This window comes from Xiphophorus hellerii, chromosome 10 (assembly GCF_003331165.1).
Source record: "Xiphophorus hellerii strain 12219 chromosome 10, Xiphophorus_hellerii-4.1, whole genome shotgun sequence".
NCBI classification, from domain to species: domain Eukaryota; kingdom Metazoa; phylum Chordata; class Actinopteri; order Cyprinodontiformes; family Poeciliidae; genus Xiphophorus; species Xiphophorus hellerii.
The window spans coordinates 24,891,606-24,913,442 of NC_045681.1; the positions used below are offsets into that span (position 1 = coordinate 24,891,606).

A 21,837-nucleotide genomic window follows, 5' to 3' on the forward strand; every position below is an offset into this window, starting at 1 on the left:
GATCAGCGACAAGCTTTTGCCAATATTAGCTTGACGAGAAAATACCGTGGCAGACAGAATTTCGGAACTATCGGCAGATTTGGAAACCAACTCAAACGCAAAACGGAGTCATTTCTCGCATTTTCTGTTGCAATTGATGAGAGTACTACTGATATTGCGGACGTCTCTCAACTGGCCATAATCGTTCGTGGAGTTGACGAGACGTTGACTGTCACAGAGGAGTTTCTTGAGTTGGTGCCCATGACCGGACACCACGACAGCTGAAGACATTTTCCGCTCCGTTGCTGGAGCGCTGGACAGAGTCGGGGTGGACTGGTCCCGCGCCGTAAGCCTGGCTACTGATGGCGCGCCGTCAATGATTGGGAAAAAGACAGGTGTTGTGACAAAGTTCAGAGAGAAAGTACAAGCTGCAAATAAAGGGGGTGAGTTTTGGACATTTCATTGTATTTTGCATCAGGAGGCATTTTGCTGCAAGTCGTTAAAAATGGATCGCGTCATGGAGGTGGTTGTCCGAACTGTCAATTTCATCCGAGGCAGAGCTCTCAGTCATCGTCAGTTTGACAGCCTTCTCAGTGAATGCAACATTGCCCATGGTCTACCATACCACACTGAAGTTAGATGGTTAAGTAGAGGTGCTGTGCTGAAGAGCTTCTTTGATCTACATGGGGGAAATTGGACAGTTCATGGAGAAGAAAGGTAAACCTGTTCAGGAATTACAATGCCCGCTATGGCTGCAGGACCTTGCATTTATGGTTGAGATCACAGGACACTTGAATAATCTGAACAAAATGTTGCAAGGATGCATATGTGCATTCAAGTCAAAGCTGACGTTATGGGAGACGCAGACGGCAAGCGGGGACTCTGTTCATCTTCCCTGTCTAAGAGATGTGTGCGCAGCAAGCGTTAACCGTGATGTGAAACGGTACAAAGATACGACTTCAAGGTTGCTGAGTGAGTTTGAGAAAAGATTTCAGGTATTTAGCGAACTCGAGACAGAATTCTCAGTTTTTCGCTCACCATTCACAGTCAGAGCTTCTGATGTGCCCGTTGACATGCAACTTGAAATCATTGATTTGCAGTGTGACGTGGAATTGAAGGACAAATTTGCATCAGTTGGCTTGGACACATTTTACAAGTGTCTCCTACCAGGATATCCTAAACTGACAGCACTGGCTGCGAAAATGTTGTCCATGTTTGGGACTACCTACCTTTGTGAGCAAATTTTCTCACTAATGAATATAAATAAAACAAAGCTGCGCTCAAAGTTCACACATAAGTACTTAATACTTAAATGAGACTCTGAAATTGGCTGCTGCTCAGGACATGATGCCTGATATTGATGTACTTGTCCAGGCTAAAAGATGCCAAGTTTCAGGGGCAAATACTGAGTAAAACCAAATCCTATGGAATGTTACTGTCAACGTTGCACTATTAAAAATTACAGCTTTGAATATTTGCTGAATTAATTCTGTTAAAGTTAGTGCTAGTCAGTAACAGATTTACAACAAAAGAGTTTTGTTGAGTAAAATATTTATCATGCATGCAATACATGTTATGTATGTAAGTTTTTCTATATGTATACATTTTATGCATCAACAAGAAAGGTGACAAATGTACTTAATTAAATATCTGTTTAAAGCAGCTGACACTGAAGATTTCAAATGTGTGAAGCCAGACAATTTGTTCAAATTGATTCCCAGATGTGGAAAATTGATTTTAAATCATTTATTAATTTTTATCTGTTTGATGTATTATGTCATGCAGGACAGTGTTTTTAAGTTCCAAAAACTGTGAATAAATGTTTTGCAACATTGTACAATCACTGTGATCAGTTCTTATGCATAATGCACTTAAATAAATGTAAAAGTAGTGTTGAAATTGCACATGCTTTTCTTAAAAACTCTCTTTTTCATAATATATTTTGTAAAAGTGAAATTTGTTTAATATAAAAATCAACAAGTCCACTTTTACTAGTTCTATTTAATCTTGCAATGAGTTTACTTGTGTGGCCCCCTTGAGATCAGATTAAGCTGTGTGCGGCCCCTAAACCAAAATGAGTTTGACACCCCTGGTCTAGAAGTTTCCGTTTTGCTGAAAAAATGTCCAAAAAACACCTGAGCTCCCCCTGCTGGTATTCTTTGGTTAGTGCATCTACTGAAGCAAACTACAAACATTTGATCTAAACTAAAGTCACTCATTCAAGCGGCATCGAGTTCACAGATGTGACCTGTGGCTTATAATGAACCAGAGGTCAGATGTTTTTCACTGAATCAGAACAAACTTCTCTTGCTTCAGGCCAGTTAGAATTTGCATTTACTTAATGTCAAAAATAAAATTTTAAGTGTTTTTTTTTATGTAACTTTCTTTGATTTCAGAGGTTTATATTCATTTGGTGAGTATCAGGAATAACTATCTTTTAAACTCTATGACATGGGTCAAACCTTTTCTACAAACTGATAGGTTTGTAGAAACTTATCTGAGTTAACTGGAGTCAACCTGATAAAGAAGACTGATCTGGTTTTGATCTGGTAACGACTGTGGGACCTCTGGAAATGATGGTTCATGAAGGATTCTTTATAAAAATAAATAAAAGAGACACAATTATAGACAACCTCAAGTATCCTCGTCATGATCCTGTCAGTGTCTCCAGAGTTGCTGTAATACAGACTGCTAGAGGACATCCTTCCTGCCGACAGCCATCAGCATCAATAAGTGAAGAAAACTGTGATATTAGTTCAATTTAATTTTACCTCTGGAATTAGAAAACATTTTTGAATTGATTTTTTGTCCATAAGCTACTTTGGAGCTAATTTGCTGGTTCACTCAGAGACACTGTCCATGTGGAAGACCCACTTGGGTTCAATTCTTGAGATGTTGCATCAATATTTCCACATAAAATAGATTTCTAAAGTGCACCAGTCCCTCCTGCAGTAAAACTACATGATGCTGCCTCTCTGCACTACCCATCTGGGCTGGTGAGCTCTGGGGTCCAAACTTCCCCCTCTCTGTTCCAAATGTAATGGTCATTATTTCTATCACCATCTCCTCTGTCCTTAAGCATTATGTTGTAATGCTTAAGAGATAAAAATCACAGCACACACATATAATTAAAACCTTTTAATTTCTGTCTGCTACAGTGGTAGAAAACTGCAGCCATGATTTTCAGAGAGCAGCAGTAATGTGCTCACCTGCAGCTGATTCTCACTGCATCTTTATCTGTGTGCAGAAATATGGATAGTAATCCCAAATATGTTGTGGGAGGGGCAGGGCTCTTTCATCCACAACCATGCAGAAGGATGGAGGGGAACATAAAGGTGATGTAATGTTGTTGACTGCATCCTCCATGGTAACAGCCAGATGACCTGAACTCTTGCTGCAGATAATTTCTACATGCAGCTTTCTGTTCCTCACCTGATGTCCTGCTATGAAACACTTTGTTCTTAGTGTCACAAAGGCCAAGGATTGATGTTATCTCTGAACAGGAGCGAATAACAGAGCCTGGGTAAGTTATCATTGTGGTGAGTGAGTGTATGCTATTACGTCAGAGGGATTTACTCCACAGTTGCCCTGTTGTGTAATGATGCTACTATCTGACTGTGATTTCCAGTCCAGTAGAACATGTTGAGCTGCTGGGACAGGACTGTCTCCTGGACAGTCTTGTCCAGGAGACAGTCCTGTCCTGAAAATACAGACAGCAGACATGTCTGTACTTTAGGTTTAACCCACATGAACCCAGCTGTCAGTGACCCACATCTGACATGAGGGCTAGTAGTTTGATGATGAAGATGGTGGTGTGCATGTGTGTGTGTGGCTCAGTATTGTTTCATCCCAGTTTGTCTATGTCCAGCAGCTCCTGCAGTTCATTCTTAATGTCTTCAGGCAGTTCCAGGGGCGGCAGGTCATCCAGACACAGATCTTCCTGAGCCGGCATCTCCAACGGCGGCAGCTGAGGGATAGCAATCTCCTTGCTTTTCCCACTGTTCTTCCCTTCCTGCCCGCTTCCCGTTCCCATGGCACCCGCTGCATGAGGGAGCACCCAGAGCTCAGAACGCTCCCCAAAGTCTGCGGCCTCAGACTGCAGCCGGGCGTTCTCCAAACGTACCCGCTCGTTCTCGGCCGACAGCCGCTGGTTTTCGTTCATCAGATGGTCGACCAGGCGCCGCAGGTCGTCGATGGTGGTCTGCTGCTCCTCCAGGCGGGTTTTATCATCCTTGGTGGTTTTGGAGCCAGGGCACGGTGAAGTCAAACGCTGGCAGGCTCCAGCCTGCCGAGTCTGAAACTGGTAAAGCAGGGTGTCGTACTCTCGCTCAGCGACTCCTCTGCCTGGTTCAGCAGAGAGCCTGGCAGCGCCAGCAGCCGGGGGCTGACCTGACGGCTGGGTTTTGGTTAAGGGGTCTGGCCCGGCACCGGGTCGCGCCCTGGTTGCCTCACGTCGAGTTTCTCTCTTCCAGCGCTCTTGAATCAGCCTCTGCTGTTTGATATGGCTGTCTCTCTGCAGCTCCATGGACAGACTGGCCTACAGAAGCAGAACACCAACATCAGCCATAAAGCTACGCTACACTACGCTAGCAATAACTTTTAACACTCAGCTGACAAAGAAAATACACAGCTATGGTACACCTTTATTTCTAATCCCAAGTTTAATGAAATATGTAACTTTTATAAAAATATATTCTTTTCATATTTATTCAAACCCTGTTAAGACAGTATTAGTGAAAACATGGATCTCCTCCACCTCCTAACTGAGCTACTATTGCTGTCTGAAGAAATGCACCAATCAGAGCCAGGAGGCGGGGCTTAGCGCTGTCACTCAAACTCATGTAATCGCTGCACAAAGTGCTAATGGAGGAGAAAAAAGTTGCTATTACAGGAAAACTCTTTATCCGCTGTCATCGGTGGCTATACTAACTTGCCTTAGCATTCAAAATAGAATCGGCTAGCTGCATCGCAGCAGAGAGTGAGGAGGGGTGAGAAGCTCATTGAATTTTCTCAGTTTGTATTGATTTTGAAGCAAATAAGTAAACAATTGTTTGTTTTAGTATTGATTAAATCTCGGATGCAATCATGAAATGAAAGAATAATCTGAAAGCAGCCTGAGACTCATGGGAGTGTCAAACCTAAAGCAGTACCTTCGTACCAGAGCATCTATTAAAAGCTTCAACCTGCTTCAGCTGATGAAGTCATGCAGACAGAGAGGAGAGGAAAGACGGGAGTTAACAGAAAAGAGCTGAAGTTTTGGGCTGTTTGTTTTACAAAAGGACAGAGGACTCATTATGTGCGAATGATGAGCCAAGCTGAGAATTTAGCTAAATCTGTTAGCAGCTTCTCCTCAGAATGCTGGGAAAACTGTTGCTATATTCAGTAACTAGGCTCTCCTGACATGCCTTGGATCGGATGAGCATGAACAAATAACAACAACATGAATCTAACTGTAACCCATCACAGATACATAGAGTGGATTTAGATCAGTAATTTCAAAATCCTGACAACAAGAATCAGTGCTGGAGGAGAACTTAGTACAACTACTGAGAGGAATAACAGATTCTCACCTGCTCACACTCTGTTAACTTCATTGCTTCTGTGAGAAGATCTAAAAGAGACAGAGAGACATGGGAATGACATGTAGTATCCTCAGTCATGTCTTTGTTAGTTGTATTACCACCCCATACCACTAGAGGCAGTAGTAGATCTATGGGGATGGAACAAAGTGAGAGATGAAGAAGCTATACAGAAAGAATCAGAATGATGAGCTGTGTGGAAGATCATTAAGAGAAGTTCAATAGATGCTGAGTGGAGCTCATTCATAAGAGAGCAGAAATTACATACAACCCAATAATTCAAATTAACATCAATAAAGTCAATCATTTGAAAAATGGATTTTGCTTATTAGTAAATTACTGAAGCATCACAGAAATAGAATTAGAGAATAATGATGTGACCTGTTTTCATCGTTATTCAAAGTCAGCCTGCCTCAGTGACATTTGGAACTACTGCCTGACATGAGTGTACTTACAGAATAAATTACTAGGAAGACCACATAGTCACACAAATATTTGTCAGTGCAGTCCAGATAAATGTTTCTATTCTTACAGTTCCTAAGAGTAACACATCCAGAAAACCATACCTGCAGCTTTTCCATGGCAGGAAATGGCCTCTTCATACTTTCCAGCAGAGACCAAACGTTCTGCCTTTCTGCACTGCTGATGTGCCTGAGCACAGTTAGATGATGGCACGTGTGCAATATGGTAGAAACAGGGAAGAGGATGCAGAATAAAACAATTTGTTTAGAGTTGCACTTTGTTCAACTGCAATATATATGCATTAATTAATAAGAGATGTCCAACTTTCCAGCTCAGATTTTAGGCACCATGAACCTGAAGTTACCTCTTATCTGAGGAAGATAAGGTCATTTGATAAGATCGGCTTTACATGTAAGCGATCTCCCAAAATTAAGGAAATTGGGGATAATTTATTGGTTCAGTCCTACCCTGAAACAATAAAAAACATTTCATAATCATCCCCAGCCATGAGTCCCTTTTCATGAGACCCCTCCCAGTTAAAACAGATATATGGAACAGAATACATCCCACAGCAATGTGCTCACATAACACAGTGAAGAACTCAAACAGTGATGTTTGGATTAAACAGCTTAAAATACACACACAATCTTCAAGCTCTCTACACTGTATGAACACTTAACACATGTTTAGACAGAGTTAAATCTAACACACACAAAGAAGCTCAGAGTCCTCGCCAACACTTGGCACATCCATTATTAAAAAATAGTTTTCTGGGAGCATGCATGTAAATAGTGAAATTATGACTCCGATTTTACTGAGATGGTGCAATTTCATGGGTTAGGGTTAGGGTTAGGGTTACCCTAACCCATAAATCATCATACCAAGCTGAAAGTGGAAATGTACAGTACAGCAGATAAAGCAGCTGAAATATTGCTTTTTAAATGTCACTAAAGTGTTACTATGGTGATAATTAACAGCACAATGCAGCTGGCAACTTGAGAGAGGTGAACTTTGAGGAAATCCTCCCTCACACAGCACAGACTGGGTAAGTCCTTCTGACATATAGATTTTTTCCAGAGCTACGGTCCTAGATGCAGTAGCTCCTTCTACACAACTGAATCATATGGTTCTGCAGATGTACAGTACAAGTCATTCACTTGATTCGGGTGTGTTGGATTTGGGTGGTAGCTCTAGAGGACTGGGCACCCGCTGACCTAACATATACAAGAGCTCAACATGGTTAAATTATTACCTAATGTTTCATTGATATGTCACAACTAACATTTGTGAAAATAAAGCTAAATAAAAATGCCGTTCTCGAGGAATTTCTCATTAAGTATTTTTGTCCCTCGTTGTTATCCATAGAAAAAAAGATAAATAAATAAGTTCCCATCACTCCTCATAAACATTAGCATATCAGAAATCCAAACCGCTGTGACGGTATTGAGCAGCTCACATAATTGGTTTTCTTCCCTGTCGTTGCCTGATAGGAAAAAGATTGAAGTCGTTTAATGACACAAAAACATTAAACGTGTGCGACAATTAGTCGAGGGTCAACGTATGGACAAATATTGCTACTATAATAGCAAATATGCCCATACAAGCAGTATACTTGACCCACAACCGAAACAAACACGATAGTACAGTAAGTACTGTACAGTAAGTCCTTGTAAGGCACTGTGTAGGCATTTAAAACCGTGTCGGTCAGTTAACATTCACCATGCTAACACGGACTCCTTTACATTAGCTTGTTATTGCAACATCAAGATGGGAACTTACCAGGTTCAGAGGACTGTCCACGACCTCCATGGTGTCGCTTCGTCGATGGTTTACTCTACATGTACTGTGCCTCTGAGCTTCTGGGAGTGTCATTCGCACAGCAATACAAATATATCAAATGTATAATAAACACAAAGAAATTAATTACAGTCGAGGAAGCTCAGTTGCCCTCGTAGCACTCAGAGGTACAGCAAACCGTCGTGACGTGACAAGCAGTCAATTCAGACGTGGCAAGAGGCGCACGCGCAATAGGCAAAATCTCGGGGTGAGGGAACGCAAGCCGCCATTTTTTGTATGGCAAAACAACTCGCTGGTATCATTACGTTCTAGGGAAGGAATGATAGTTAGAACACCTGTTGGCTGTAGTGTGGTTCTACAGGATTTTAACTCATGACCACAAACGACATGATTCTTGGACCAGAAAAAGAGTTTGTCCTGAAGATCCTTATGAACGGATTTGTAGTGCACACTTGCTGATATCTCAGTTACATGCAACACCTGCCAATCTTTACTGATATATTCATATGCACGTCATTGTACTGGAGTTACTTTATTATGCTTCTCTGTTTTTCTAAGTCTCACTCCTTTCTACGGAGGGACAATAGAGAGGCGAGCAACATCTCTGTACGGTTTGGAGTGTGTAACACCTCTGACTGGCAAAGTATAGAGAGAGTGGTGAGAATCACTGGGACTGAGCTTCCTCCATCCTTGACACCGCTGGCAGACGCTGCCTGTCCAAGGCTCAGAGAAATACAAAAGACCCCTTGCACCCTCAGCATGGTTAGTTCTCCCTGCTGCTCTCTGGGAAAAGATTCAGCAGCTTCAAATGCAGAACAATCAGATTCCACAACAGCTTCATCCCTCATGCCATAGGACTAGTAAACCCCCATTAATAAATTTTTTTATTGTTTATATTCATATTGATTCTTTTATTATTACTTATTCATTTTATTATTATTGGTGCCTTGCAACGAAATGTCTTTCAATATGTACATATACTATGTATACGACTCTGACTACATGCCAAACACCTTTGATTTCCCACACACTCCAACACCAGACAAAAGAGGAAAGTTCTGGTGATGAGTTCATAATGTCAATCACAGAAACCACCATTAAAAACGGCTGTGGTTGATGAATCAGTGGATAGATGTACTCAGTGTGATGCAACACATAAATATCAATGCTTTGCATTTACAAACCAAAACAGTCAAGAACAAACCTTGATAGAAAAATGAATGTACTGACACAAGTGCAATGGAAGTTCTATGCAGGTTGACAGCTCCTTTCCTGGCATGTCCCTCATGGTATTAAAGGTCATACGCCCAACATTCATGCCCATTACACTTACCCTAACAATGTTAAAAAGGGCAGTAGAAAACTAAACATATATTTAGAAGATTACTTTCAGTATACTTGTATAAAGTACTTTATATATATACTTTAGAAATATACCTTGTCATTAAGTTGAGTATACTTAATGACATGTACTGCCCACAGCTTTCAACATCCACAAGAAAGCAGAAGACATTTTTCTAATATATTTTATCATATTAAATAATATAATCTAAAATAATATTAACATTAAATGCTGAATTCTGCTATTAATACATATTAAAACTTTATCCTAAAACATTAATCGCATTTTGGTCAGCGTTTTAGTTTTGTCATGTTCAAACCGGAACTACATGTGTGTTCGCCTGGTGATGCATTCAAGTTTTCTCGGAAGTTGTAGTTGAGCGCTGCGAAATTGCTAATCCTGAAAGCAATACAATGCCAATAACGTCCTATAAACCAACCAACAACTTTCTCCACATTATATGAGAGCGGCCATACTGAATTCGTAAATTCTTGTATCGACTTTAAAGGTCGGTTTCAACTTCATGGCGCATTCTAATTCCTTTTCCAACTGGTAACTCGGTAATCCAATTTACGAGCATGAAGAGAACGCACCAAATGAGTCCAGGAAGTGACTACTGTTATTGACCTACTGATTGACATCCACACGGGACTTTATCGTGCATTTTATTAATCGTTAGAGGGGTTTTAATTTGTGCTTCCGCACTGTGTCCTCGTCGATTTGAAACAGATTCTATTTCCAGACACAGCGAGGCAGCAAATGTTGATAAAGAAGAGAAGCCATTGGTGCCTGATAGCTTCAGGTATGGTGTCATTAATCCTGTTCGTGACGCTGCTGTACAACGGTAGCAGCGGCGGCGGGCTGCGCCGGAGCAGCTCCAGCCTGAGACATGACTACCAGCTGATGGGGAGACCGCTGTACAAACTGGACCTGGGCTGGCCCAATAACCCGGAGATCTTCACCGGAGAGGTGTTCTGTGTGGCTGTCAACCAGTATGCGGCGGTGGTGTACGTAGCACAGAGAGGTACACACCTTGGTTAATGTGACACTGTGTATGTTTGGGTGCGCAAACAAAACATTTATCAGCAGCAAATGTCACAAAGGTGATTATCGTGGGGCTAATCTACTAATCTGGAAATATATTGCCATATTTTTTTCCCCGATAATGTTATTTAGCTGGTGACAAATATTAATGTTTTTGTTTAGTTGATATCAATGTAAACATTGATGGAAACCTGAGATCACATTAATCAGCTGAGTAAGCCAAACTTAGCTAAACGATGAAAATGCAGCTGTCTTTTGCAGAACATTGTTCTGTTCCAGCTATTTGTTTATTTACCAGTGATGACAGCAAGAGTGAAAAGAAAACATATTTGCAAAAGGGTGCCCAGGGGGTGAAAACTTCACTGTTTATTTATCATATTGAGATGGTCTCACCAATTCTATCTGAAGCCTTCCACAGGCTTTTAAACTCAGCAAACAACCTGCAGTGCAGATTTGTTAGTTTTCAGGAATGTGCTTTAACAAGAGCCAGAAAACAGATGCCTCACAAGCCCGAGAAGGCGGATCAGCAAAACATCCAGGTTCTTTCAAAATGGGAACAAGGACCATTCACAGACTAAGATGTTGAAAAAATTAGAATTCGTTGTCCTCTTTGACTGAAGTAACTTTGATGATTCTGTGTGATGCGCCAAAAACAGCAATAGCCTCTTTTTGAAATGATCTTTATTGGTTCCTAGCTACACCATCTTTTTTTCATTTTTAGACGTGTTTCTAGTTATCTGAGTCAATGTTGACTTTTGCTTTTCTCCAGGAGCTAATGTCCCCAAGGTGCTGGTCTTCACCACAGAAGGAGAGTTTCTCATGTCGTGGAACACAACCACTCTGGAGATGCCTCATGGGATGTTTTTAGCAGACGCATCCTCCAAAGATCCCACCATTTGGATCACTGACGTGGGGGACGGTCCGTATGGCCATTCCATCAAACAGTACTCCCCATCAGGAAAGCTTTTGCAGGTAAATGCTCCTTTTAGATTGTTCTTTAATACCAGAAACAGGATTTTAACACAGAAACATTCTCTGTCACTCAACATTGTTTTATAATCTTTTCTTGCATGTGTCAGGTGCTTGGGACTCCAGGTAAAGCAGGTTCTGGGTTGGACCCTCTGCAGTTTGACCAGCCAGCTGAGATTTTTGTCCATGAATCTGGGGAAATGTATATTGTGGACGGTGATGGAGGCATGAACAACCGCCTCATCAAGCTCTCTAAGGACCAGAAAGTGTTGTGGATGCATGCAGAGAAAGGACAAGGTCTGGCTCAGTTCTACATTCCTCACAGCGTGACAGTGGATAGTGCCCAGAGAGTGTGGGTGGCTGACAGGGGCAACAAAAGGATCCAGGTGTTTAACTCCATTACAGGGGACTGGCTGGGCACATGGGGCAGCTGCTTCACAGAGGATGCACCCTACTCTGTTCGCCTGACTCCAGACAAAAAATATTTTGTTGTTGTACAGCTAAACACCAATCAGATTACACTGCTGGATGCACCACCTGTTGGGTTAATTGGTCAGTGCAAAGTGGCAAGCGTCATCCAGCTGGCGGAAGATGTGAAGCCCCACCTGGTTGATCTGGATCTAAAGGCCGGAGCTTTGTACGTGGCAGAGATCGGAGCTCAGCAGGCTCAGAAGTTCACCCCCTTCAGTCTGGGTGGAAGTTTGCTTTGAATGCATGCTGGGTTAAAACTGAAATATTGAATTGGAAGAGCTCAGATGTAACTGAGATTCCAGTTTTAAAATGTGCCAGGATGTCAGTAAGATTTCTAATTATGATTTAGAAAGTTAAAAAAAATCAATAAATAAAATCCTCTCATGCTTAATATTAGATGTCCTATATATCGTCTGGTAAATCTTGCTCTAAGAAATCTTGCTGTGAACTGAAAGTTTACCAATTGTTTGAATGGCCTTTATTGTTTCTGCTGTTTAGTGCGGTTATGTCCCTGCCAGTTTGCACTGCTTGAATACATCAAAATCCATATGAAGATGAGGAGTTTTTTTTTTTCATCCTGCTGTTGACACTTGAAGCTGTTTGTATTCATGCTGACTCAGTTTGTACCTTACAAGATTTAACCTGACACATTTATTCTCAGTGACATGACCCATGTTTCAACTTTATAATGGGAATTGTTTTGCACTTTTTTTTCTATCAGTCAGTGTTTTTTCTGATGGAATGCTTGTAATTTACATGTAAAAGTAATCGTACCGTAAGTAAGCTTGTAAGTGGTGAAAGTGAAAAGAATAGTTGATATTTCTCTGTGGTTCAAGGCTGAACCAACTGTCTAAAAGAATAATATGGGTTTGGAATTGAGGCCCTGGTTTACTTTGAAGTACAGTTGTTCTGTTGGCATTAAGGTGTAAAGACATGATGCTCTTTTTTTAAATGATTTTGTGTGCTTATCAATTTTTTTTATTCTTTTGTTCGTGATTAAAATCAGGGATATTAATGATCGATACATTGTAAAAGTATAATTGTTCTGTTCTCTTGGTTTTAGTATTTAGAAATGAGTTTCTATGAAATTATTGTGAATTATAGTTCCCATGGCTGTGGTCGAAAAATTTTGTATGACTCCTAACTTCTTGAAAATGAAGAGAAGTGAGGATGGTGGAAGCTAACCGCTAGCGACACCATCTGTAGCTGGCGTTAGCTATTTAGACATCTCAGTCTGTTAATGTTCACTAACATGATAAAGTATACCATTTTATTAACATCTTTAGTTTTAAACTGCTTGTCAGTTAAAACAATGTAGATCAGGAAAAATGTATCCACATTTTCAAGAAAATCAATCTTTTTACTACAGACAAAGGATCTATTACTGTAATGTTTTATAGAACCTCACTTAAATATTGAGGTTGAAACCTGTGTTTTATTTAAATGTTTTAAGATTTTTTTTTCCTATTGTCATTGTTGTCATAAAGCCTGCAATTTCCTTCAATGTTGAGGGTTTTCATTTTAAGGACATAGATAAATTAATGTCAATGTCAAAATCATTACATATCATATCACTATGTAATAAACAAAATTAAGGCAGAATGTGAAAGCAGTGTATGAGAACTCAAGTCTACATGATTTGTTTGGAAACCTCCCTTTTTCAGTGTCTTGGCTGAGTTATAGTTGCTTTAACAGTTCAGGTTGAGCGCGTTTTTGAGCCAAGACAGCAGTATGGCGTTTATAGTTAAAGTTTACATTGGAGCCGCCTGGAAGAGCATCAGGTCCTCACCCAAACATCAGAACACTAAAACTGTTACATGTCTAAACATTAACTGCTGATTGTGACACAAACTACAAGGCTGCAGAATTCCCTTCACTCTCTTTCATCTTTGTTAATTCCCCCTCCTACTTCATCTAAACAGTGTTAAAAGCACATAACTGTTTCAAAAGAGTCAACAGTTGAAGTGAAACAAGGTTAAAGGAAAGGGATTTGTGGAGGTATAAACAACAATGTGCTCTGAGCAGATGTTTTTTTTCCCCTGTATTACTGTAAATGACTTTTCTAATATTTTGTGTCTCCTCATGTCATGTATTTGTTGACATGATAGTCGATGCTTTTATTTTGAAAGGGGCTTGGAACGGTAAGGTGACTGACGCAAAACGGTAGAAGTAGCGCGGCCGTTGGGGCAGAGAAAGTTGACATGAACGAGTCGGAGTGAAGGGGAGATAGTTGGGGTGTGATTCAGGGTGACAATCGGTTGGTTGGCGCTTGGTTGATGAGGGAACAAGGTGAGTGTGTTGTCATGTATATATGTTTATTTTTCCTGCGGAACGTGTATTTCTCTATTGGGTGTGACGGTTGTGTTTTGCCACTAGATGGTGCTGATTTACTATGGTCAACCGTCAACAGTTGAAATACGTTGCATTTTATTTCGTGACAGGGATTTTGGATTTTAATAAATACATCTATTGTAAAACATAATTTTAGCATAGAAGGTAAAAGATTTATATGTTAAGGTCAGAACAACACTGTTTGAGTACTAATGTTATTTTATTTGTATATTTTGTAGCTCTTACGGTGAGTTCACAATAAAAGGCTGTTCAATAAAGGACTGTGAACCATCAGTTTAAGAGACCATCTTATTCAACCGGGACGCTACAGTAAGAGCTTGACCCAAGCTGAGAAGAGCTTCACCCCGAGCTAAGAAGAAGTTCAATCATTCTCAGCACCAAGGTCCCAGTGAAAGCCACATTAAGGTTCCAGCTTCACGGCTCCAAGTAAGGTCTTCTGGGATTTGATGGTCAACGGTATAGCCCTGTCCTCAGCATGGAAGCATCTGAAAAGGAAACAGAGTACACAGAGGACCTACCTGTCAACGAGGAAGAGGAGCCTCCATGCTCTGTTCGTCAAAAGAAGCCCACAGAAAAAATGCGAGCATATCAGGAGGAGGAGGCCCACAAAAAGGAAAAACGTCTAATCAAAGTTTATAATCAATGGAAAAGGCAAGTACGTATGGCACGAGAGCAATTAAAAGGAGACATAACAAACAGTCAAATTGCTTCACTCATGGACATCTTAGAAAAAGAAAGAGATGGCGTCATAAACTTATATACAGAAATAAGGGAAATCATTACTCCCTGTAGTGACACAAGGCGACTTATAGATGCATGCGAAGCAGTCACCAATGACATTATCAGAGTTGCATATGAAAGACTCTCAGGCATAGATGACTATGACAGTGGGAAAGTGAAGGCTCGTCTACGTGAACTTCTTAATCCAGACTATGCTCAATCCATTTACAGTTCTTCTATCACATACTTAAGTAAACGCTCAGACGCCAGTAATTCAAACTCTGCAAGGTCAGTAGTAGCTGTAAAGAGAGCAGAGGCTGCAGCTGAGTTGGCAGCCAAGGAGGCAGAGTATGAAGTGTTATTAGAAGAAGAAAAACAAAGAGAAAGGATTCAACTTTTGGAGGAAAGACAGAGAAAGGAGCTAGAATCTCAAAAACGTGAATTAGAGAGATTAAAAGCTGAAAAAGAGTTAAAGGCTGCTCGAGCTAGATTAATAACTTATGACCATGAGATAAAGAGTGAGAGCAGTGTTCATGTTGACAGTACCAGAGCAGCTCAGAAGGCTTCCATAGTTTCTGCTCCCATTCAAGTCCCTAAAAGCAACATTGTGTCCACCTCACCTCCACAAGCAGATGTTCTTTATTTAGCCCAAGCATTACAGGACAGTGTTACCATGAACAGACTGCCAATGCCCGAGCCTTCCACTTTCACAGGTGACCCAATAGAGTTCATCGAGTGGAAAGCTTCATTTGCTGCACTCATTGATAAAAGGAACATATCACCTGCAGACAAGCTGTACTACTTAAAGAAATATGTAGGGGGTTCAGCTCGACAAACACTTGATGGCATCTTCTACAGAAATGACAGTGATGCTTACCAGGATGCATGGGAACGCCTCAACCAAAGGTATGGACATCCATTTATTGTACAAAAAGCGTACAGAGAAAGACTGGCAAAATGGCCAAAGATACAAACAAATGACTCTGCAGGATTTAGAGCATTTGCTGACTTCATTCAAACATGTCATGAAGCTATGCCACACATAGAAGGTTTAAGCATTCTCAATGATTGTGAGGAGAACCAAAAACTTGTTCAAAAATTACCTAACTGGGCAGCTGCAAGGTGGAATCGTCAGGCCACTCAGTACATGAAAGAAAATGGGAAGTTTCCAAGTTTAAGGCACTTTACTGAGTTCATGTCTTCTGAAGCTGAGATTGTGTGCAATCCCATCACGTCATTTCAGGCTCTCCACTCAACAGACGTCACCAAAACCACCAGTAAAGTTTACCAGAAAGAAAAAAGGCCCACCTCCAGTGTTCTCCATACGCAAGTGGTAACAGAAACGGAAAGCACAAAACAAAGGTCAAATATTAAACCACCATGCATGCTCTGTCAAGACAACGGACACAAGCTTCACAGTTGTCCTCAGTTCAAAGGCAAATCACTTGAGGAACGAAGAAAATACATAAAAGATAAAAGACTTTGTTACGGTTGTCTCAAACCCGGACACAGCGCAAAGGACTGTCGTTACCGACTTGCATGTGAAATGTGCAAGAAAAAACACCCTACCTGTCTGCACGATTTTAACTATGACAGCAACAAATCACAGACAAACCAAATTCAAACGAATACAGAACAGGCTGCAACAACCCTGTCTCTCAATGCAGAAACCAATGAACAATGTGTAAGCACTTCTATGATTGTACCAGTATGGGTTTCTTCAGAGCAACAACCAGATGAAGAAAGGCTTGTTTATGCACTCTTGGACACCCAAAGTGATACAGTATTCATTAACCAAGAAGTATCTAACAGTCTCAAAGCTAAGTCAACCCCAATAAGATTAAGACTCACCACAATGCTTGGTAAAAATGCAGTTGTGCCAAGCGAGCGTGTCTCAGGTCTCAAAGTGAGAGGCTACAACTCCTCAGAAATAATAGAACTCCCTCCTGCTTACACTAAAGACTGTATACCAGTCAACCGCTCTCACATTCCTTCCTGTGAAACGGCAAGGCAATGGGATCATCTAAAGGTAATAGTGAATGAGATTCCACCACAGCTAGAATGTGAAGTTGGGCTTTTAATTGGCTACAACTGTTCCAAGGCATTAGCACCAAGGCAGGTCATCTTAGGAGGAGAAGGTGAACCCTATGCTGTCTGCACAGCATTGGGCTGGAGTATTGTAGGCCCCACATCATCTCACAATGACTCTTTCAGCATATCTACTGTGTGCCACAGAGTTACAGTCAAAGAACTCCCTTTAATGACTCCCACTGATGCACTCAAGATTCTCGAGTCTGACTTTAAGGATGATAGCAAGGATAACAAATCAGTGTCTCAAGATGACATTCTCTTTCTGAATACACTTAAGGAAGGAATTTATAAAAACAATGAAGGACATTATGAAATGCCACTGCCTTTTAAGGAGAGACCTCTGTTACCAGACAATAAGCAAATGGCCACTGTGCGACTTCAAAGCCTCAAAAACAAACTGTCAAAGGACCAAAGGTACAAGGAGCAATATGTAAAGTTTATGGGCGAAGTCATAGAGAAGGGTGATGCAGAGGAAGTTCAAAACGAAGCAAAAGAAGGAGAAAGGTGGTATATTCCCCACCACGGAATATATCATCCCCAAAAACCAGACAAACTCAGAGTAGTCTTTGACGCCTCAGCAAAATATAAAGGTAACAGTCTCAATGATCACTTGCTGTCAGGCCCAGATTTGCTGAACAATCTAAATGGTGTTCTAATCAGATTCAGACGGCATCAAGTTGCATTATTATGTGACATTGAAAAAATGTTCCATCAATTTCATGTGTATGAAGCGGATAGAGACTATTTAAGGTTTTTGTGGTGGAAAAATGGCAACCTGAATACTGAGCCTCAAGAGTTTCGAATGAAAGTCCATCTTTTCGGTGCCACATCCTCACCAGGATGTGCCAATTATGGATTAAAACATCTTGCAAAAGAAAACGAGACACAGTTTCCCCTTACATCTCAGTTCATAATGAAGGATTTCTATGTCGACGATGGTGTAACAAGTACTGCAAGCGTCAAGGAAGCTATTCAGCTCGCCCAGGAGGCTCAAACACTTTGTGCTTCAGGTGGCCTCAGACTACACAAGTTTGTAAGTAATGACAAAACAGTGTTAGAAAGCATTCCATCATCTGAACGTGCCTCTCCACTGCAAGCATGTGACCTAGCATTTAATGACTCCAAACTTGAAAGAGCGCTAGGCATTCACTGGCACATTGACTCAGACACACTGAGGTTTCGCTTTCAATCCAATGACCAACCTGCTACAAGGCGTGGCATTCTATCTATGGTTGCATCTTTGTACGACCCATTGGGATTCATCTCCCCCTTTGTACTCACAGGCAAAAGAGTGCTTCAAGAGACATGCAAACAAGGCACAGGCTGGGATGATCCCCTTCCCAGTGAACTAAAGCCAGTATGGGATAACTGGAAAGATGACTTGAAGAACTTGGAGAAAATTACAATGTCACGCTGTTATGTTCCTAAAGACTTTGGCCAAATAGTAAAAACCGAGCTTCATCATTTTTCTGATGCAAGTTCATATGGTTATGGTCAGTGTTCGTATTTAAGATATGTAAACAAAGATGATAAGGTGTATTGTGCTTTAGTTACAGCAAAGACCAGAGTTGCTCCTATTAAGGTAACAACAATACCAAGACTTGAACTAACAGCCGCTGTTGTTTCCATTATTGTAAGCAACATGTTAAAGGATGAGCTTGGGTTGACACAGATTGATGAGTATTTCTGGACGGACTCTAAGGTAGTTTTAGGCTACATTAATAATGAAGCGCGCCGTTTTCACACATTTGTCTCCAATCGAGTTCAAAAAATAAGGCTCAACAGCACCCCTCAGCAGTGGAGATACATTTCCTCTGAGCAAAATCCAGCAGATATTGCCTCCAGAGGTTCAAGCGCAGGTGAACTCATCTCATCAGACTGGTTCAAAGGGCCACAGTTTCTGTGGGACAAAGAAATCCGTCCAGCTGCAAAGATCAACATGGACTTACCACTTGGAGATCCAGAAGTTAAAAGGGCACATACGCTGAACACTTTCAAAACAGAGAAGAAAGGTTTGGCAGACAAGTTAACAAAGTTTTCTTCTTGGTACAAATCCACTCAAGCTGTTGCTCGACTGATTCGCTGTGCCAAGAGAGATAAAACAACAGGTCACAGCACAGCACAAGAAAGACGAAACGCTGAATGTGTTATTCTAAAAGATGTTCAAGCAAATGAATATCCAGAGGAGATAAAGATGCTTAAACATGGAAAGGCACTTCCTCACAAAAGCAAGCTGTTTCAGATGGACACTTTTCTTGATAGTGATGGACTCCTTAAGGTGGGAGGAAGGCTAAAGGATGCTTCTTTCTCTTCCTCACTGAAACATCCAGTATTAGTTCCAAAGGGTCACCATGTCACTCAGCTATTAATTGCTCATTTCCACAGTAAGGTGCAACACCAAGGGAAAGGAATGACAATCAATGAGATCAGGTCAAATGGAATTTGGATTCCTGGCATCAACAGAGCTGTAACAAAATTTATACACCAATGTGTAAAGTGTCGCAGACTCAGAAGAGGAACAGAGGAACAAAGAATGTCTGATCTACCAAAGGTGCGCTTAGAGCCATTGCCACCATTCACATTTTGTGGAATGGACTGTTTTGGTCCCTTTCTAACCAAACAAGCTCGAAAGGTGCACAAGCGTTATGGACTTCTTTTCACTTGTCTTTGTTGCAGAGCAGTGCACATAGAAATGTTAGATGATATGACTACAGACGCATTTATCAATGCGCTCCGTTGTTTTATAGCCATAAGAGGAGCAGTCAGCGAGATAAAGTGTGATCAAGGAAGCAACTTTGTCGGAGCTAAAAATGAGCTGCAGGAAGCTTTACAACAAGTGGACACTAACCGCATTATCACATTTCTGGCTGAGAAGCAGTGTGACTTCAACATGCACACGCCTCATTCAAGCCATACAGGAGGTGTGTGGGAAAGGCAAATCAGGACGGTTCGAAACATCCTGCGCTCGACGGCTTCACTTTCGTCAGGCAGGATGGATGACTCATCTTTAAGGACATTCTTTTATGAGGCAATGTCGATCGTGAACAGCAGACCTCTTACAGTGGATAACCTCAGTGATCCAAACAGCCCAGAGCCATTGACCCCAAATCATCTGCTCACCATGAAATCAAAGGCAGCCCTGCCCCCTCCAGGTAACTTCATCAAGGAAGACATTTATGCACGGAAAAGATGGCGGCAAGTGCAGTACCTATCAGAGCAGTTTTGGTCACGTTGGAAAAGGGAGTATCTATCTAACATCGCAACAAGGCAGAAATGGCATACTCCGAAGAGAAATCTGAAGGTTGGAGATGTTGTCATGGAGAAGATGGATGATTTACCTCGCAATGAATGGAGATTAGCACGCGTAATGGACGTAGTAACAGATAAAGATGGACTTGTAAGAAAAGTAAAGATTCGTTTTGGAGAACGGAAGATGGAGAATGGGCAGAGTTCCCGTAAACTTTCTATAGTGGAACGCCCAGTGCAGAAACTGATTCTATTATTAGAAACTGTTTAACTATAGTCTTAAGTTTAAGTTGCATTCTTTCTTATGTCTCGTGTTTTCATAGAGGTTAAAGGTTACAGGTCATTTTTTCTGAAGGAAATCATTATCGCTCTATTTGTTTAGTTAAGCTCTAATGATTTGGTGGGAGTGTAAATGACTTTTCTAATATTTTGTGTCTCCTCATGTCATGTATTTGTTGACATGATAGTCGATGCTTTTATTTTGAAAGGGGCTTGGAACGGTAAGGTGACTGACGCAAAACGGTAGAAGTAGCGCGGCCGTTGGGGCAGAGAAAGTTGACATGAACGAGTCGGAGTGAAGGGGAGATAGTTGGGGTGTGATTCAGGGTGACAATCGGTTGGTTGGCGCTTGGTTGATGAGGGAACAAGGTGAGTGTGTTGTCATGTATATATGTTTATTTTTCCTGCGGAACGTGTATTTCTCTATTGGGTGTGACGGTTGTGTTTTGCCACTAGATGGTGCTGATTTACTATGGTCAACCGTCAACAGTTGAAATACGTTGCATTTTATTTCGTGACAGGGATTTTGGATTTTAATAAATACATCTATTGTAAAACATAATTTTAGCATAGAAGGTAAAAGATTTATATGTTAAGGTCAGAACAACACTGTTTGAGTACTAATGTTATTTTATTTGTATATTTTGTAGCTCTTACGGTGAGTTCACAATAAAAGGCTGTTCAATAAAGGACTGTGAACCATCAGTTTAAGAGACCATCTTATTCAACCGGGACGCTACAATTACTAATTTACAGAAATCCACAAGAGGGCAATGTTGTTCCACTCAAACCCTGTCGGGCAGAGAGGAAGACGTACTTTTCATTGAAGGCGTCTGAGCCATGTGGTCGCAGTCACAGTGGTGTTTTTTTTTTTTTTTTCAAAAAAGATGAACAATCAACAGTGACGGGTTGGGGGGAGGGAATAACAGAAATAAAAATTCATGCCAAACAATCAGAATGAAATGTTTTTTTCTGCAAATCAGCGTAATAAAAGAAACTTTAATGGAAAAGGAAGGCCTGTGCCAGGGAACCGTTGCAATCCAAAGATACTTTGAAATAATTACATATTCTGCTCAAGAGCTGTTAATTTCACATATTCACTGCTGATTTATCATCGCTGTCACTCTTGGCCATCAGCAATATAGAATCACCCAGAGTCAGAAGCACAAATGGAAATCTCCTGCAGGCTTTTCCTGATCTCAGAATGGCTGTTGACAATATAAAGCCATAAAACAAGCCTTGTGCTCAGAAATGTTCTCTGACAAAGTGTTATTCCGTTTTGGTTTTTTTTACGATAGAAATGGCTGCCTTCGCAGGCTCTGATTCTGCACCACTGTGCCTCACCGTCTCTCAGTCCAGCACAACAATTTTCAAACTAGAAAATTCCTGAAGAAATTTAACTGGGGCCTGCCAAAGTGTGCCCGTCGGTTTGGACCCAGCGTTCTGATGCTAAAAATTAGCATCAATGCTAAAGAAAGGTGAAATGTAATCAATAGCATGTGAAGA

General features: G+C 41.1%; 3 protein-coding genes across 4 annotated transcripts; 2 read left to right on the top strand and 1 right to left on the bottom strand.

Annotated features, from left to right (window-relative positions):
• Positions 1-3,104: 3,104 nt before the first annotated feature.
• nrbf2b (nuclear receptor binding factor 2b) lies at positions 3,105-8,021 on the bottom strand. The gene is made up of 4 exons (XM_032573769.1): positions 7,800-8,021; positions 6,125-6,209; positions 5,550-5,590; positions 3,105-4,516 (listed from the first exon to the last, which is right to left on the bottom strand). The coding sequence occupies exons 1-4, from the start codon at positions 7,890-7,892 to the stop codon at positions 3,824-3,826; spliced, it is 912 nt and encodes a 303-aa protein (XP_032429660.1). The 5' UTR covers positions 7,893-8,021; the 3' UTR covers positions 3,105-3,823.
• Positions 8,022-9,744: 1,723 nt separating this feature from the next.
• LOC116727275 (NHL repeat-containing protein 3) lies at positions 9,745-13,255 on the top strand. The gene is made up of 3 exons (XM_032574614.1): positions 9,745-10,183; positions 10,973-11,175; positions 11,283-13,255. Exons 1-3 carry the CDS (start codon positions 9,919-9,921, stop codon positions 11,880-11,882), a joined length of 1,068 nt encoding a protein of 355 aa, XP_032430505.1. The 5' UTR covers positions 9,745-9,918; the 3' UTR covers positions 11,883-13,255.
• A 443-nt stretch (positions 13,256-13,698) lies between these two features.
• On the top strand, positions 13,699-21,200 carry LOC116727274 (uncharacterized). 2 transcript variants are annotated; one of them, XR_004340778.1, is made up of 2 exons: positions 13,699-20,700; positions 20,982-21,200. XR_004340778.1 is itself a non-coding variant. In XM_032574613.1 (2 exons), the coding sequence occupies exon 2, from the start codon at positions 14,471-14,473 to the stop codon at positions 20,321-20,323; it is 5,853 nt and encodes a 1,950-aa protein (XP_032430504.1). In that variant the 5' UTR covers positions 13,699-13,932; positions 14,214-14,470; the 3' UTR covers positions 20,324-21,200. The 2 variants fall into 2 exon arrangements, 1 of the variants encoding a protein (XP_032430504.1); XM_032574613.1 differs by having other exon boundaries at positions 13,699-13,932; positions 14,214-21,200.
• The last annotated feature ends 637 nt before the right edge of the window (positions 21,201-21,837 follow it).

What these genes read in the sequence shown, in the direction of transcription:
- nrbf2b (XM_032573769.1), bottom strand. Translation starts at nt 7,892, where the DNA reads ATGACACTCCCAGAAGCTCAGAGGCACAGTACATGTAGAGTAAACCAT. An exon ending in TGGACAGTCCTCTGAACCTG is followed by an intron (nt 6,210 to 7,799) that starts GTAAGTTCCCAT and finishes AACTGTGCTCAG; the next exon opens with GCACATCAGCAGTGCAGAAA. An exon ending in CTGCCATGGAAAAGCTGCAG is followed by an intron (nt 5,591 to 6,124) that starts GTATGGTTTTCT and finishes TGTCTCTTTTAG; the next exon opens with ATCTTCTCACAGAAGCAATG.
- LOC116727275 (XM_032574614.1), top strand. Translation starts at nt 9,919, where the DNA reads ATGTTGATAAAGAAGAGAAGCCATTGGTGCCTGATAGCTTCAGGTATG. An exon ending in GGTGTACGTAGCACAGAGAG is followed by an intron (nt 10,184 to 10,972) that starts GTACACACCTTG and finishes GCTTTTCTCCAG; the next exon opens with GAGCTAATGTCCCCAAGGTG. An exon ending in CATCAGGAAAGCTTTTGCAG is followed by an intron (nt 11,176 to 11,282) that starts GTAAATGCTCCT and finishes TGCATGTGTCAG; the next exon opens with GTGCTTGGGACTCCAGGTAA.
- LOC116727274 (XM_032574613.1), top strand. Translation starts at nt 14,471, where the DNA reads ATGGAAGCATCTGAAAAGGAAACAGAGTACACAGAGGACCTACCTGTC.